The sequence below is a fragment of the Copadichromis virginalis genome, linkage group LG22 (assembly GCF_057382275.1).
Source record: "Copadichromis virginalis isolate Kocher_CV1m ecotype Utaka linkage group LG22, C_Virginalis_male_GT1.1, whole genome shotgun sequence".
NCBI lineage: Eukaryota > Metazoa > Chordata > Actinopteri > Cichliformes > Cichlidae > Copadichromis > Copadichromis virginalis.
The window spans coordinates 17,631,342-17,648,286 of record NC_140638.1 but is presented as its reverse complement, the minus strand read 5'-3'; the positions used below and the strand labels follow the sequence as shown (position 1 = coordinate 17,648,286).

At 40.2% G+C, this 16,945-nt stretch overlaps 1 protein-coding gene across 2 annotated transcripts; it reads left to right on the top strand.

Annotated features, from left to right (window-relative positions):
* The first annotated feature begins 879 nt into the window (after nt 1–879).
* Nucleotides 880–16,676, top strand: tmem64 (transmembrane protein 64). Of its 2 annotated transcripts, none has more exons than XM_085447062.1 (3): nt 880–2,528; nt 10,724–10,879; nt 13,407–16,676. In XM_085447062.1, exons 1-3 carry the CDS (start codon nt 1,818–1,820, stop codon nt 13,596–13,598), a joined length of 1,059 nt encoding a protein of 352 aa, XP_085303188.1. In that variant the 5' UTR covers nt 880–1,817; the 3' UTR covers nt 13,599–16,676. The 2 variants fall into 2 exon arrangements, with proteins under 2 accessions (XP_085303188.1, XP_085303189.1); XM_085447063.1 differs by lacking the exon at nt 13,407–16,676 and adding an exon at nt 12,157–13,398.
* The last annotated feature ends 269 nt before the right edge of the window (nt 16,677–16,945 follow it).

The following is a 16,945-nucleotide window of genomic DNA, read 5'->3' as shown; positions in this document are numbered from 1 at the left end:
TTTGATAAGCTTTTCACAAGTTCATAAAAACCTCTCCTATTGCCATTCACACTATACCAAAGTAAAGTAATAGATAATTAAAGGACATAAAAGTTCCTGTTTTTAGTGCCTACTTACTTATACTACTAATAATGATATCAGTACTGGAATGTTTATGTAGGCAATGAGGTACCAAAAACCTTTCTGTCATTTTCTACATTAATAATGTAGAAAAACTGAGAAATACTGTTGAAATTGCACTTCCCCCCTATATTAACGCTTCTCGGGGATTAAATGTGCAGTTACATGCATTTACACTGACAGAAAGGGACGTTACACTGGTCTGGCCCACTGAAGGCCACGATATTAAATGAGTTTGACATCCCTGGTATAGGTAATATCTGTTCTGCACATTGAGACACACACACACACACACACACACACACACTAAAATAAGTGTCAGAAAGCATGTAACTACAACAACAATAAATTGCTCTCATGAATTTATATGAATCTCATGCGTGTGTGTGTATGTGTTTGTGTGTTTTAATTTGCTTCAGTTGTTTATCAGTTACATTTATTTAAATTTCATAAACCATCAAAATGACGTGTGTTCAAAATGAAATCCAGGCCATCTTTAAACGACTTTTAATTCCTATGTTTATTTTCCTCTTGTTGCGTAATTTGTAATTTTCTAATGAAATCACTGTGTGTTTGCTCCTGTTTATTTTTAGAAAGGAGAGCTTTCCACGTAGCTACGTCCCGGCCACACTGACGGTAAGGAGTAACAACACGGGGACATTTCACGGTGATATCTGTTACGTATATCTTGCCTTAAAAACACAGAGAGACTCCGAATGATTGAAGTAAAAGAAACGTTACAGGGATCGCGTTAAGCTTGGCTGACAGAAACAAAATCATTCAAGCAATCGCTCAAAAACAACTTATTTAAAAAAAAATCTCGCGGTGACATCGAGAGCTTTCTGATTGGTTGAAACAGTTAAACGGTGGGTCACGTGGGCTGAGGTTACTTGGCATTCTGGGACACAAACAGTGGTCTGTATGAATAGCTTCGACATCGACAGCATCCACTCAGGAGAGAGGACGACGAGTGAAACAGCAACAGCAGCTAGCCTGGAGACAAAGAGCAAACTGGGCTTTCACATCCGGCTTGTGAGTCCTGTTTGTCGCTCTGGTGTCCGGGAGAGGCGGCTCTGAAAGGCCGGTGGCGGTGGTTTTAGTCTCGAGATTGCACTGTTGGACTTTATCCTCGCAGAGAGCTAGTTAGCTAACGGCGGAGAGTAAGTTAGCCACGCAGTGATTTGTGCTGGTGAGTTATCGCTAAAACTGGATGTGAATGCTGGGGGAGTCCTGAAAGTTGATGTGGATAGCACAGGCTCTCCCCTTGTCATGCAGACCCATCTTTGTCGTGTCCCTCCGGCCACTGACTCAACCTTGTCCTGAGCGAAGTGATAACAACTCTGAAGATGGCGAGTGCTTTAGACAGCGACTACAAAACTGACAACATCAAGTCACTGCGCTGGCACGCTACACAGCTGGTGTACCCGAGATAAACCGCTAACACGGGTTAAGTTGGGCAGTTAATGTAATGGCAAAAGGTTACCTGTATGCCTTACTATGCCAGTGCAGTAACAGCACCAGAGTAATGGACTACTACTTATGCTGAAGCCATCGTCTGCGAAGTTTGTGATTACTTGTCTCTGTTGAGATGGACTTTGACTGTGTTTAGACGCTTTCTATGAGCCTGTAACATAACAGCTGCTTCCAGGTCAATCTGAGCTCCACTGCTGGTCCCCAGAGGCTGTTTGAGGACCGACATGTCAATGTCAGGGGCTACGACCGTGCAGCTTTTCACCAAGCTTGTAAAGCACGCAGTGGGCAAGACGCAGATCCAGCTGAACCGCTGGCTGCAGAAGACCTCCACGGACGAGTGTGACAAAATCGACATCCTAATATGCAACGCTTTTGATGAGAGGGGGACTGGCTTGGGGAAGTCGGATGGTGTTCCCGAGGCCAGCGTTGACGCAGGGGGGACGACCTTCACCGGTGGTGCAGAGTTCAGACACCCGTGTTGTATCACCACCTTCTGTTTTAAAAGCGCCCTGCTGGCGTGCATCCTCACTGCTGTGTGCTTCTCCTCGGTGGCTCTGGTACGCCAATACCTCAAGGACCTCCTGCTCTGGGTGGAGAGTTTGGACAGCTTTGTTGGAGCCATGCTCTTTATAGTTGGTTTGATTATCGTGTCCTTTCCATGTGGATGGGGATATATTGTTCTTAACGTGGCTGCTGGCTACCTCTACGGCTTTGTGCTGGGCATGGGACTAGTTATGGTGGGGGTTCTAATAGGGACCTTTGTGGCACACGTGGTGTGCAAACGACTGTTGACTGACTGGGTGCTGAACAAAGTTGGAAACAACGAACAGCTCAGTGCCGTCATACGCGTGGTGGAAGGAGGAAGTGGACTCAAAATTGTGGCCTTAGCAAGACTCACCCCCATACCTTTTGGACTCCAAAATGCAGTTTTCTCGGTGAGTATGTTTCCAGGTTTTTTTAGGTCATCGTGTAAACTCACAAATTGCAGTAGATGTGTCACAGCACTTGTTCGGCTCTGGGAAGAATTCATTACTGTGCCAGATGATCGCTGAACAAATCAAACAGAGTCCTGACAGTTAATTCTGTGGTCTTTTTGTGTGTGTTTTAGAGGGGATGCATTTTTCTTATTTCTAGGCCAGCTGAATCTCAGGGGAAATCAGAACTATCTAGATACAAGTCAGGAACTGCCAGTTTCATTTCAGTTTAGGACACTGAAAAGAGTAGTTGGCCTGTTACTTCAATATTCAAGGCAGACCGGAGTCTAAATGTGGAAATGAAAATAGGAAGCCGGTCCACAGAGAATGGAAACTCATTCTTCCTGCAGATAAACGGAGTGCTCCTAGGATGTGGCTCCCAGTGGTCAGTAGCCATATTTCAGGTTTTATATTTAGGAGCAATTTTTTGTTTTTGTTTGTTTTTTTTTCCCTCTTGAACATCTGGTGACATAAACACAATTTAGTTTAAGGTGCCACCTTTTTTGTTTTTTTGAGATGACTCATGTCAGGTCAGTGTTGTGATATTGCTTTCAACTGCTCTCCTACATTTAACCGAGGCCCGAGACCTTCATACATTGCATGAATAGTTTATACCCCTTCATTATCTTCCTCACTCAACTCATTGATACATCCAAAAAGGTAAAAGGCTTAAGTGATCATCCTCTGTTTTATAGAATATCAGGATGGGTCACTTGATATGAAAACAATAGGACTATTTAAAATAAATAAATAAATAAAACAAGGTATTACAAGTTGAAGCCATGCAAAAAACATAGGTTCACTTACCCAGTATATCCACAGTTGTCTTTCTAGATACATTTAACCTCCTAGGACCTGTAGTCCACATATGTGGACATCACATTTTGGGTTGTTTAGACCAAAATACTCAATTTTGCTCTACAAGGGCCTGATGTCCACTTACGAGGACACTTTACTGCTCCTGTTCTATCAAAATTTTAAATGAATATCCTCATATGTGGCTCTCATTTTTCTTAGAAACAAAAATCAGATTTTAAAAAAAAGGTAATTCTTTGATTTTTACATTCATCAGCCCCAATATGCCCAAATATCAAAGAGAAATCAAAAATGCGTGCCGTGGAAGAGTTCGGGTCTTAGGAGGTTAAGGATCACACTCCTTGTGTAGGCAGTAATGTAATTTATAATACTCGTAAAATTGCCACTGAGAGGATTTATTCCTGCTAGTTAGAGCAGGGTGATATGGCCAAAAATATTTATCACGATATATATTTGAAAATTTGCGATAACGATATAACTGACGATATAATTGATGCGAGACAAAATACAACTCCACAACATTACTAGCGCAAAAAGACAACCTATCATTTATTTTCACTTAAACAAGAAGATGGTTTTTATGTACATTAAAGCTTTATAAAAATGTAACAGTGCAAATGCAAATTCCTTGCTGAAAGTTTAACCAAAAGGCATTTCCAGTAGAAATGGGCTGACATATCCTGAGCATAACCATGTATAATATCCACTGAAGTTAAAAAGAGGTGCTTTGCAACATTAAACTGCAGTGTGCAGTACGTATTTTTCGGACCGTAAGGTGCACGGGATTATAAGGCACATTAAGCGAAACAAAGCAGTCAGATAAATCAAACTTTATTAAACTCATTCTTCTTGCTTCCTCCACTTCTGTACCATTGATTCATTAATGTTGAATTCTCTGGCAGCTGCTCTATTCCCATGTTGTTGCAGTATATTAATGACTAACCTCGTATTGTGGATGGATTATCTCAGTTGTTCTCCTGACTGAAGATTGGTCCTTTTACAGCATCCTGCCATGCGATTGCATTTGTCTCTAACCATGAGGAACCTTAACGTTAACTTTTATAAGTGGGAAAGTGTTAGTGTTTGTCCTCCAGCTTCACTGTTTATGTTATGCTAACATAGCTGTGTCGCTAGCGATCACGTAGCACATAATTATATACCAGCTAGCCCAACTTCAGTAACCCTACAAACGTCACTGCTGTTTAGTTTCCTGTCTTCATTTATGTTGGAAGTGATAGCAGAGCTGTACGTTTGATTTTTTTCAGAAATCTCTCAGTCAGAACATGCAATATCATGCTTAGGTAACTAGCGAAACTAGCGAGCTAACTTCCGCTAGCTTCCTGCTAGCTTCTAACTCCGTTAAATGTAATACATTTTGTTTTCATGGATGCCTGGAAGTTAAACTTCATAGTTACACCTGGTAAAGCAGCAATGCTGATCGTTTTATTAAAGATGAAAGAATTTAGACAGTTTTTAACTCTTAGTGATGCTGCAGTGTTCGTTTGATCTGAAGCATACGGAGTTTAGGACCCAGATTACTCCCAGATTTAAGGGCATCTTAGTCCGACGGCCGCTTGCATGTTCTGCAAAAAAAATGTACTTTGTCGTGTATCTGACGGACAAACACCAAACCAGTTCCACATCACTGAAGTTGCACCATTTTTACAAACCAATTCTGGTTCATCTGTTTCACTCAACAATCGGCCATGTGCGTATGAAAACAAAGGCACTGCGCATGCGCGTTTTACTCATATTCTATCGTGATATTTCATTTTCCTATCGTAGCCTAACATTATACCGGTATTACCGTGAACGGTATAATATGGCCCAGCCCTACTGCTAGTTATAATAAAATTTAGCCAGGACATCCTTTCCACACACAAAAAATATATATATTTATATCTCAAAACAAAAACTACATTTAATCCACTGCATCTAACATGCTCAAAGAGCTTGATTAACGGTAAACATGCTAAAAGTATTGTCTGATGAGAAATCCCCCTTAAATACTGGAAAACGCAGAAGCACAAACATGCAAAATTGAATGCAAAGTGTTGGGCTTGAAAGACATTAATCGCTTACAGCAAGAAGGAGTTGATGCACAGGCCCAAGGAGGGGAAAAATCTGATGATGTAAGTGTGTTTCACAAGGACAGAGGTTGTATGGTGCTAAACCAGTGGGGTTTTCCGGGGTGACTGATTTGGTTAGACATTTGTCAACTTTATAGAGTTGAGTGCTTTGCGTTGATTATGATTTCTCACAGTTTAATGTCACCACACTGACTTAAAAAATCTGCTTTATAACCCTCATGCAAATATTGAGGTGTTCGACCGCTATACTGGTTGATCTGAATAACTATCTAAATGTGTCCCCAGTGTGATGTTTATTACTGAACATAGAGAGAAGTCCTGTAAAGGGGTATGAAATCTTAATCTACCCTGTAGCGTGTGAGAGCAACATGTTGAAGTTATTTATTGCACTGCATTACGTGAACACTAGACTTTGGTTTAACATATCAATATTGCATTAACATATCTACAGTTACTGTTCAAAACGTCCCTTACAACTTCAGACGGTAATTTGATAATGGTGAGATGAGAGCATGGTAATAATGAGAAGCCTTGTGGGTACAAGAATCACGGGACGCAATAAGCATTTGTGCTGCTGTTGTACGCTGACTGATAGGCTGCTATTTGAGAAGCATCTCAAAGTCAGATGTATGGATATCAAGGTTAGGCAGGGAGCTGACGTAGATAAGGGTTTAGAGTCGGTGGTGATCTGTTTGGACAATGATTCCTTTGATAATGGCACCAAATGTGAGCCTGTTTTGGGTTTTTTTTAGTTGTTAGGATGTTCGTTTAAAATATGCTCACAATGTGTTTTAAAATGAAGGTTTTTCAGACTGTGTTGGTGATAATTCCCAGACATACAGTGTCATCAAGTATGAGAATCTGTAATTCTGAATATGGGCATTATTAGTCTTTATTTCTACACTAAGTCAGCAGTTTACCTGATCATGGACTTTGAGTATGACATAGCTTAAGCCTAGCAGATGGCTTTCTTTTGCCTGACTGACTTCAGTAGCTTCATTTTTCCCCCTTGCTGTATACTTCATAGTTTGGACTTGTCTGTGCTTCATGGGAGGATAACTGGAGACGCTATGACAATAGTTGCAACATTGAACTTGCTGCTCCACGCTGCAGAAGTGAAAATGAGGTGTCAAAGTCAAAGGGACAGATTTTAACACTCTGTTGCTCAGCTGCTGACTCTGTGACTGGCGCTGTTAGTACCCTCAGTCAGCTCATGAGAGTCAAAGTACAAGGTGAGCTCACTGACAGTCATGTACGATGGTGATCTTCAGCTTGCTCTGGGTTATTACATACATGGTCAAAGCAAACAAAAAAAGGCTGCAATTCTAAAATGGCTAAACAACAAATGCTACAGATGTAGGTCATATTTTTTTGGATGCCAGTTTGCATTTGTTACTTTTCTGCTGGTTTGTTCCAGCTTATGACAGCTGTTTGTCTTTGGAAAATGTGTCTGTGCTTGACTCATTGTCAGGCTTTTTAAGGAGTTTTTTGTTTCTTTTGATATATTTTAGATTTACAAGCAGCTTGTTGAGTTCTTGGTGGATGTTGCTCCGAAAAGCTTGGAAAAACTCTCACCTGTTTTATTGAGATATCATTATGTCTATCATCTGCGTCTTTCTTCGATAATGAATAATATGGTGTCAAATGATAACTTGAAAGAAATCACAAAGACCGCATTGAAAGTAGTCCATTAATCATTATTTCCACACTTTTATCAGCGGTTTCCTCCTGGATCTGCACCTGTCTCGTATGCAACTTGTTCTGACTGCTCACATAGCGCCATGCAGCTGTTTTATGAAAAGTGCTGTTAAAGCACACTGTATGCTAGCTGCTTGGCACCAAGTGGCAAGCAGACACACTTAGCATAGCAAAGAATTTACCAACCACAGTGTACTGGAGTTAGTGGACTCCTAATCTTTCTAAACGGGTATCTACATATACATATGCAGAATGTGGAGGCCCGGGCCAACTTTGGGATCTGAATTTGTACTCATCAGTCACAAGCATGGTTACCGGTACCTGACAAGGACAGGAGGCAAAAGAATGATTTTATTTTTGCAATAAACTATCGCCTGCAATGGATTGGTGCTTTTGAATTTACCTGCATTTGTTAATGCATTTGCCTAACATGCAAAATACTGCTGGTTTGAGATAAGGGGGAGAGACAAATCTCCGTGTCAGGAGGGGCATCCGGTATAAGAATCAAAATAAGGTTGTAATCGAACAGATGGAGCAGGAAGCCTCAGATATCTGCTGGCTGCATCTGAGGAGAAAATTGGCCTTTGTCCTCAGATGCTAATGCTTGATTTACAGGACTGCATTGCCTATGCTGTAGACTGACATGCACCTTCCAGACACAGACTTCAGCATCTCTGAGTAGTCTATTTGGTAGTAGTGTCTGATATATATGTATTTGGTTTATTAAGAAAAGCATTATTAAAATAAGAAGAGACCTGATTAACACAGTGAGGTGGCTGTTTCCTTCTAAGTACCGTAAAGAAGGTGGTGGAGAAGTGATAGCATTTGCTGTTAAATGACTAGGATGGAGAACTGATATATTCATCACATCACCCAGCGATGCGTGTCGCAGTCGCTTCCATGTGAAATTCTTTGGTTTCTGTTGGAGAAATGACTGTCAGAGTGGAGCTTTTCAGTCTCACCACCTGTTTTCCCTGCAACATTTTCACTTTCAACCCCAACTCAGGCTCTTGCTGGATACTTAATCTCATCTGGAGGTTCATTGTAAAGCCGAGCTGCTGTTGTATCTGTACGATCTTATTCTCCACAATAAAAAGAGAAACGAGCCAATTCTAAGCATAGGCCCGTAACGGCTCACAGTAGAGTTATGTCTTGTCTGCCCTGCCCTTGGTAAGCACTTTCTGCGGTGAGGCTACATTTCACTGTGCCCCTCACTTCTTTCTGCTGAAGTTGGTGGTGCTACATTATCACGGGTAACCTAAAACGACACAGAGACTGCAGCAGTTAGCAAAACAATAGGACAGCTCAGGAAAAATGCTTGTGAATCCGTTGAGCTTCAGGTGCGTGCTTTCATCTCCGCACATCTATTTTATTGCACTTTTATACCTGCTCGCTATCCTGGCTCCAACACTCATCATAATGAGCTGATGAAGCAATCTGGGAAGTCTTTGTGTGTGATTTATGGACCTTCGGTACAAGCAGGCATGTTTTAAGTGTTCTTCACACTCCATTAGTATGAATAAAAAAGAGAAACGGCATCACAGTTGCAATCCTAATTTTACTGCGTAGTCAAAGCACCTAGTGTTTTGTTTACAAGCACAAAGTCAGGCCTGCATTGCTGCTGCTCTAAATAAATCAGGCCAGTCATAAGACGGGGCGATATTTTTTTTTCACTTGAATTTGCAGATTATCGTGATACAGGCTTGCAGAAGCAAGTAGGAGGTTCAGTGGGAATTCTCTGCACAGTCTTAAAAATACCACAGACTGGCCCTTCCCTGGTCGCATACAAGACAGCTGTGTGTGCCCGATGCCTGGGTGGGACTTCAGAGGCCCTGTGCTTCAGAGACTGCATTCATTTTCTTCTATAGCTCTCACAGATGTCTCAGAAATCAGCTGAAGGCGTTTTGATTGTGTTGGCACGTGGCGTGGACACATCAAGGCTAATCTTGCGAGGAGAAAAAGCCTGTCACATGACCGTGCAGAGGGAAAAGTGCCTGGCGAAAAAACAGCATGGACTACAATGTTAGCTTGATTAACCACGATTCGATAATGTCAGTGTTTTGTGAAGTGTAACCTAAGTTCTTATCAGTGTCTAGTGTGATAACGGGAAAGGATTTTATCCCAGCAAAGAGACACTTTGGCCGCATCGAGCGCAAATGTTTTCAAGCCCTGATAACATTTTGGCACAGACAGTCTTGCAGCAACATACCAAAACCCCTGACACACTGCTATCAGCTGCAGCGTAGTCACTGAGCACACGGTGCCAAGGTCACATCCTCCCACAGCCAGCACGGGTGCACAGAGGCTTATGTCATCACTTAATCAAGAGATCAAGGGTGACAGCGAGCCAGCAGTTATTTATATTTACCGGTATATTTATATTAAGGTGGTTGTTTGGAGATACCGACATATCAAAGTTCAGGATACTTGCACCAAAATTTATTTAACAGCTTTTAGATTTAAAAAAAAAAAAAATAGAAGAAGAAGGGGTCTGTAGCAACATTTTTTCTTTCTTTCTTTCTTTCTTTCTTTCTTCTTTTTTTTTTTTTTTTTTTTTTTTAAAGACAGCATCCTGCCTTTGAGTAGTTTTTCTAGTAACTGAGGTGAAGGGACTCAGTTGTGATGTAGCCTGTGAGCACAACACTAAGCCACATCATTGACACCACTGGCAGTGCTCTGCAGAGACTCTGGTCCTGGCGTTCATGCGGATGTTACATTTACTCGTATACCACTAACCGGAACAAACCCCGAAGGCAGCGACACTACCCAACTGCAGCCGTCTCCTGTAGCAGAGCACCCAGCCTATGCACAGAAACCGCCCAGGAGTAGCTCAAAGACCATACTCACCCTCCAGCTTTATCAGATCCCAGTCTGATTGAGCATCTCTGGAACGCGCTAGAACAAGCCTGATTCGTGGAAGGCAGCCCGTGGGGACCAGACTGCTCTCCTGGTGCCAAACGCCACGAGCTGTTTTTGCATGATGGGTGCAGGTTCAGCACTCAAATTTGTTAGAAACTATTTAGTTAACCCAATTTACTGTGGTTAGTATCATATTTATTTATCCTGCGAGGAAGCCAATCCTCATAAGAATTTATTCGGTGTACATATATAAAAGCGTGTAAATAAACAATAAAAAAAATCAGTACTTTTTTCTTTTTTTTTTTCAAATTGTAAAAGTCGTAAAACAAGTTATTCAATTACTGGAGTTGTTCATATGTTCTTTTTTTAGGAAAGGACAATGCCACCTTGTCATGTAGCTTCTTTTTTTAAATTCTTTAAAAGCTTTACAACGTTTCAACAGGTTTTGGAAACTACACAAAGTTCAGGGCACAACAAAATCAGACAAGTCAGACAAGTTTGACTTTCACAGACTGACAGAGTTCAACATTGTTGAAATAACTGGAAGACAAAAAACTGAAAGAGTCTTTTAGTTATAGATGTTTAAATATGATTAAATCTGATCTTTTTCTCGTGTGTTTTACTGTTATTTTATTAATGTTTGAAACCTATTTTGTTTTTTGGGGTTTTTTAATCACTGCTCTCCTTTCACAGATCACAGATGTGTCCTTGCCAAACTACCTGGTGGCCTCCTCTGTGGGCCTGTTGCCCACACAGCTTCTAAACTCCTACCTGGGCACCACACTTCGTACTATGGAGGATGTCATCGCTGAGCAAAGCGTCAGCGGCTACTTCGTTTTCAGCCTGCAGGTGAGCTGAAGGTGATAATATATTGAGTACGAAGGTAACAATTTTCAAATATCCGAGATTTGAAATGATATGTTGCTTTCCCATTTTGCTCAACGTTGTGCTGACGTTTAAAGAACAAAAGCCCAGCGGAGCTCGTTATCAGCACACCCCTATTTGTGACCATACTGAATATTTATTCTTAAATATTGGTGATTATTGACGGAATAATAATAGCTGTGGATATAAAATAAAATAAAATAAAAATGTGTGTAAATGTATTGTGGAAAATGCTTTAAAATGGAGAATGGTAACTACTGTGACGAAAACAAGCTTACATACAGGAAGTGTAAGATGTTCTTTTCTTGAAATGACTTCAGCAGGTCTGTGGGATGGTAATGGTTTCTCTCATTGTTCTGGTTTGAGCTTGTTCCACTCTTCCACAGTTTAACTCTAGTTATTTTCATTAATTTACCTTCAGGGATTTTCTAGAGATTCTTGTTTGCGAAGGACTGAGCTGTTTGTATTTCACTGTTATCAGATTCTCAGAACTTATGAAACCGGTTTTGCAATTCAACAGTGGTTTGGTTTGTTTTTGTTTTGTTTTTTTAAAGAAGGAAACAGTGATACATGAATGAATGTCTGATGCGGTTGTTTACCTTTTTGCTTTACAGTAAGGAAGGAATTCCTGCTATAGAAAACATTTTTTAGACTATGACCTTCTTTCCAATCTTCACTGACATCTTCCTCTATTCATGCACTATATGTCCTTCAGCAGGTTTCAGTTTAGCCTTTCTGTTAATGATCTGTCAATGAGCTTTCAGTCCAAATTCTCTCAGGCGATGAGACACTTTATGCCAAGAAAAAAACATCAATGTTCAACAGCGAACTGACGAGCAATGTGGTCAATGAGCAATGAACCAGTTTCCCACTCAAAAGTTTCTCTCTGGTGAATTTGTCCAAAATGGACAACTATGGATGGATTTTTTTTTTTTTTTTTTTTTTTTTTTTTTTTTTTTTTTTTTTTAAACCTCCTGAGACCTGAAGATTTTTAATTTCATTTTAATTTAATAGAACGTTCAGTATCAGGTGCAAAAAAGTTCCCTTATGAAGGATGTTATCCACATTGGATCACATTTCCTTTTAAAACATCTCATTTAAGATTTTTATTTAGGATAGAGTATTTTTAAAGTACAAAATAAACTTTAACTACATCCTGTTCACTTATATTAGGCGCTTTAAATAGATTAAGGGGTAGCTTTGGTATTCCCTGACTTTTATCTCTTCTGTATCTCCACCAGATGCCCTGCTTGGATGTTATTCAGCCCTTTTAGGCAGGTCTTTGCTTTGGAGCACTCCTTGTTGTAGGTTTTTGTGAGTCAGAAAACACAACAAAACCACGTAATCTACTAAAACATCAAACCCACAACAAGAAGAATGTGCTCTCCACCGACCAAGCCTGCGTGTACGCCAGTCTGACCATGCAAAATGCAGGTTGAACACTTTTCTTTAGAGTTACAATAGTAACAGAGAAAATAAATATGACCTACACACACAAGCAACAGGTGACAGATCTCGTCCTTGCTTCTAAGAAGAACTTTCTATTACTTTTCTGTGAAGTATTATTCCAGGCATTGCTCTTGTTTGTGCCAGAAAAGTCAGCTCAGCTCACCTCAAGTTCATTTCAGTTTTACAGCATCACCAACACCTGTTTAGTTTTATGTAATTCTCACAGGTGCTCAGGGAGAGTTAATAAAGGTCAGGAGTCCAGTGTCTGGTGAGTAGAACAAGGTATTAGTGTTTCATGTTATCTCATTGACAGCTGGCCATATTCACATGGAAGCCAGTCATGATGGGAAACTATGGGAGGTGCCGATGTAGCCCAGCTTCCCTGACACCAGCATGAGGAATGGACAGTCGGATTTTCTGGATTTGCCCTGTGATAGATGGCTCTCGCTCAATAGCAGTACAGATAGGCTCCTCTTCCCTGCTACCTTAAAGTGAACTGGAGAAAATGAATGAATTGGAGTTAAAACCAACCTTTAAATAACTAATTACGTGTGATTTATATAATAAACATATTGGTGGTTGTCCTTCAGTATAATTAACGCAGTGTTTCAGAGGCTACTGAGTTTTTGCTTCTGAAGTCATATTATTTGTTTGGGCTTGTTCTGAAAAACTCATACTCCAAAGTGACTAAATGCCAAACTCCAGCTGGCTTCGAGATTTAGTTTTCATAGGTATGTGAGTTGTCTAGAAGGTGAAATGTCTTTAAATACAGAAGAACGCAGCAATGTCTTTAGTTTTTGAACTAAAGTTCCATCGATATTTGTTCTGGTTTATAACTACTAACTTAATTGTTACAGTTTTCATTTCTAAATGTTAGAATGTAGCTAAAATTTGCCTTCATCCCTTTTTGCTTTTAGGAGACAAAACGATGTGCCTGTAAATGTAGTGCTTTACTTTATTATCGTCATCATTACACAAACAGAACGCTCATTACCACAATCGTTAGTTAACACAAAGCTTCTTGCTCTGCTCCGCTCTACAGATCATCATCAGCATCGGCCTGATGTTCTACGTCGTGCATCGGGCTCAGGTAGAGCTCAACGCAGCCATCGCCGCCTGCCAGATGGAGCTGAAGTCGTCGCACATGAACGGCTCCTCCACCAATCACAGCAGCTTCACCTACTGCAGCAAGAGGGTGACAGCTGGAAGCGGAAACTGCATCAACATCGTGTGATCTCGAATCGCCGCACGTGGCTGTAGCAGCCACGACCTGGTCACTCAATTGTAACGCACGTATCCTTGAGGGAACCAGCACAGTTCAGCTGGTGTCCCAAACACGCCGGCGGCACGGTAACGTACTGCAGCGATCGTCCCGGCATCAGTGTACGCCTGTAGTCGGTGTGGAAGTGCGGGACCACGCGCCTGATAATGGTGCTGATGAACGTGGTACGTCATAATGGTAGTTTATTTGTTTTCTGTTAATGGTACTTTTTCACATTTGTTACATGAGATGTCTGCGGAAATGTGACGATCTCATGGCAACCTGCGAAATAGTCACGATATTTAATCCTTTTTTTTGTGCTCATGTAGAACTTCAACTTACAAAGTCCACACTGGGAGGCGGGAGATGGTGGCAGTGGCATGAGTTAATCATACACTTATTGAGACTGTAGTTTGAATGCTGGGCAGGAGCAGAGCTTTCAGACTCTGTTTTATTACCTTTACACTTAAGATGTTTGCTTTCTTTTACTGCGGTTTGGCACCAAAAGCACTAACAAAATAATAGTTTGGGTTAAAATGCAAAGTTTGTTTTCTACATGATCTAACGTGACTGTTTCACTTTTGCCATGTGGGTGGGCAAAAATATGGCGGGTAGCACAGTGAGCGAGTTTTAAAGTACATGGCAGGAAATGAAATGCCTGCTTTTTTTTCTGAATGTGCAGGTCCTTTCAAAGGAACCGATTTTACTTTTGATTTCAGTGTCAAAAGAACACCAGCCTATGCACCTTTAAGTATACCTGTTTCTATTTTATTTCAGGTGATTGATTTTGCTTATTTGCAGTATGAGTAATAAAGGGCATTATTAATATTTTTGAATTATTTGGCATTTTAATTATGGTTCCCTTTTTTTAAGTGTCTTATTTTTGGACTATGGAGAAGGCGGGAACACTCCCAGTGCGCGTAGGCTTTCAGTTTGAGCACCTCCTGCAGGTTTGAGAGGAGAGCCGGGAACTTTATAATCCAATATGTTTAACTCAGAGCCGCACACCCTGCGAGCGATTCCCGCATCGTTGGTGATCCATTTTGATTTTTCGTTAATGTTCGTTTTACTTTTGTTTTTGTTTTTGCTGTGAGATTTTTCTTTTTCTGGAGAATTATAGTTGTTTTTTTTTTCTCTTTTCTTTAAAATGGTTGATTTGATAAATCAGTGCAATACATCTAAGAACGAAACTGCAAGAATGTCACATTTCAGTGCTGAAACCAAACTAATAAGAAATGCTGTCATGCATACGACATAACACAAACCCAAGTCTGTGTGTTATTTGGGGTTTATCTTACTTAGATTACAGAGATGTGAGCTCGATGAGATAAAGAAGCTTTTATTTTTTTAATGTGCCGTGAATTGAGGAAGATGTTATGACCCCGGCCTCGCCTGAGGTGAGGCTGAGTGCAACTTAAGACTTTTTACTTGTTGGTGGTGATGGACATGACCTGGTAACTTCTCATGCTGTAGGTTTGTTTGCACAGTCCACTACAGACAAACATTATTTTCATACAGATGAACTACAAATGGGTTTGGTTGGTCAAAAGGAAAACTGGATGTGTCATAGAAGCTGACAATCAAACACAACACTGACACCAAGGGATGAATGTGATACTACTTTTTATTTTTTACATTTATTGTGATGCTGCTCCTCAGACCAAGTCTGATAGAGGAATATTAAGGGCTCCTATTTAAAAGATTAAAAAAAATTACACATCTTAATGTTCCTGTAGTTGTTCACAAAAAGCCTGCTTTGTGATGCTGGTGCAACTTTTTGTTTTGTTTTTAATTTTAATTTTTGTACCTTTTTGTTCTTCTTAACGCCAGAAACTGTCTTCACCCGAACACATTCCATGCTGTCAGTCGACTGGCAAGCTGTAGAGTTACTTTCACACTAAATGTTGGTTTAAAGGGCCCCTTCCGGTTTGAATTTAGCAATAATTTTGACAGTTTAAAGCAAAAAAGCCCATACCAGTATGTACCAGTAAGCTCTTTAGCCAAGTGAGGGGAATCGCTTAGTCGGGTTATAACGTGAACAAAAAGCTGCATTTAAGTTATTTGATCTATATTCCAGAGTATCACCTTTCCCAGGTTTGTATTTCAGTGTTGAGCCTGCCTTTTACCTCCCGCTGCCTCTTTGACAGACATCTCTGAGTTGCCTATGATTTGAAAGAGACGTCACGAGACACGCTGGTATCTGTGATCAGAACAGCTTGTTTGGTATTGGGAGAGTCCCTGAAATGACTGACTGCTTGCACACAGATCACACGAACATCTTTATCGTCAGATTGAAACACTTTTACAGCTTCTTACTTGAATTGACCGTTTACGTATAGAGGGAGAGAGGGGAACGTGTCTTACAACTGATAGCTTGTGAAAAAAAAAATCACTTAACACTTAGTCATGTTTTAAAAGCACGGAAATGTGGTTTGTTTTAAAGTCTTAGATGTCCCCTAACAGAGACTCTCCTGAAACGTAGCATGATTAATGAAGTTGTTCTACTCGGAAGTGGTTTTTTTTTTTTTTTTTTTTGTTTGTTTTTTGGTTTGTTTGGGGTTTTTTTGTCTGTGTGTTAAATTTTGTTTTTGTCATGTTTAATGCAAAAATCAAACATATAAATGAAGCTCGATTGGCCACCGTGGGGACACGTCATTATGTTTAAGCGTCTCACCTGGGAACTCAGATTGTGCAAAAATTTAGTTTTACACTTAAAGGCTTTGGTTCTTCCTACGTGGGCTATACTTAACTTTAGATATAGTTATGCAACAACTGATTCCTAAGGGAAGTATGTTTCATAGACACCCATATAAGACCTGGGTTTGGGATGCAGGTGTTATACCGAGTGAGGGATCATTAACCTAAAGGGCCGTGAGGTCATGTGTGGTGCTATGAAATGTAATACTTCCCCATCTGTATCAAGTGCATTACACATATACTGTATTTTGTAATACAGAGAATTTTACAGTGTATAAATGTTATTTATCACTGTACAATGCTTGTTCAGTGTTATTTATGAAAGAGAAAATAAAACTAGACAGTTTGTTATAACCTTCTGCTTCTTTTTTTTTTTTCCATGAAACCTCACAACTAAAACACCTGAATTTATTTATTTTAAGTTGAGGTTTCTTCTGTGTTTTCTTGCAAGATGACCTCTTTTAATCCTCCAAGGTGAAGTTCATAATTACGTAGAGACACAAATATTTGGACAAAATATTTTTTTTCCACAGTGGATTTCATGTCAGCCAGTGTTTTAAGTGCCAAGTTTCAGTTTTAATTCAAGGGATTTAAAAAAAAAAAAAATGAAATTAATTTTAGGA

Excerpts from the sequence above, each read along its gene's own strand:
- tmem64 (XM_085447062.1), top strand. The coding sequence starts at position 1,818 with ATGTCAATGTCAGGGGCTACGACCGTGCAGCTTTTCACCAAGCTTGTA. Across the intron at positions 2,529-10,723 it reads TCCAAAATGCAGTTTTCTCG|ATCACAGATGTGTCCTTGCC; the intron begins GTGAGTATGTTT and ends CTCCTTTCACAG. Across the intron at positions 10,880-13,406 it reads ACTTCGTTTTCAGCCTGCAG|ATCATCATCAGCATCGGCCT; the intron begins GTGAGCTGAAGG and ends TCCGCTCTACAG.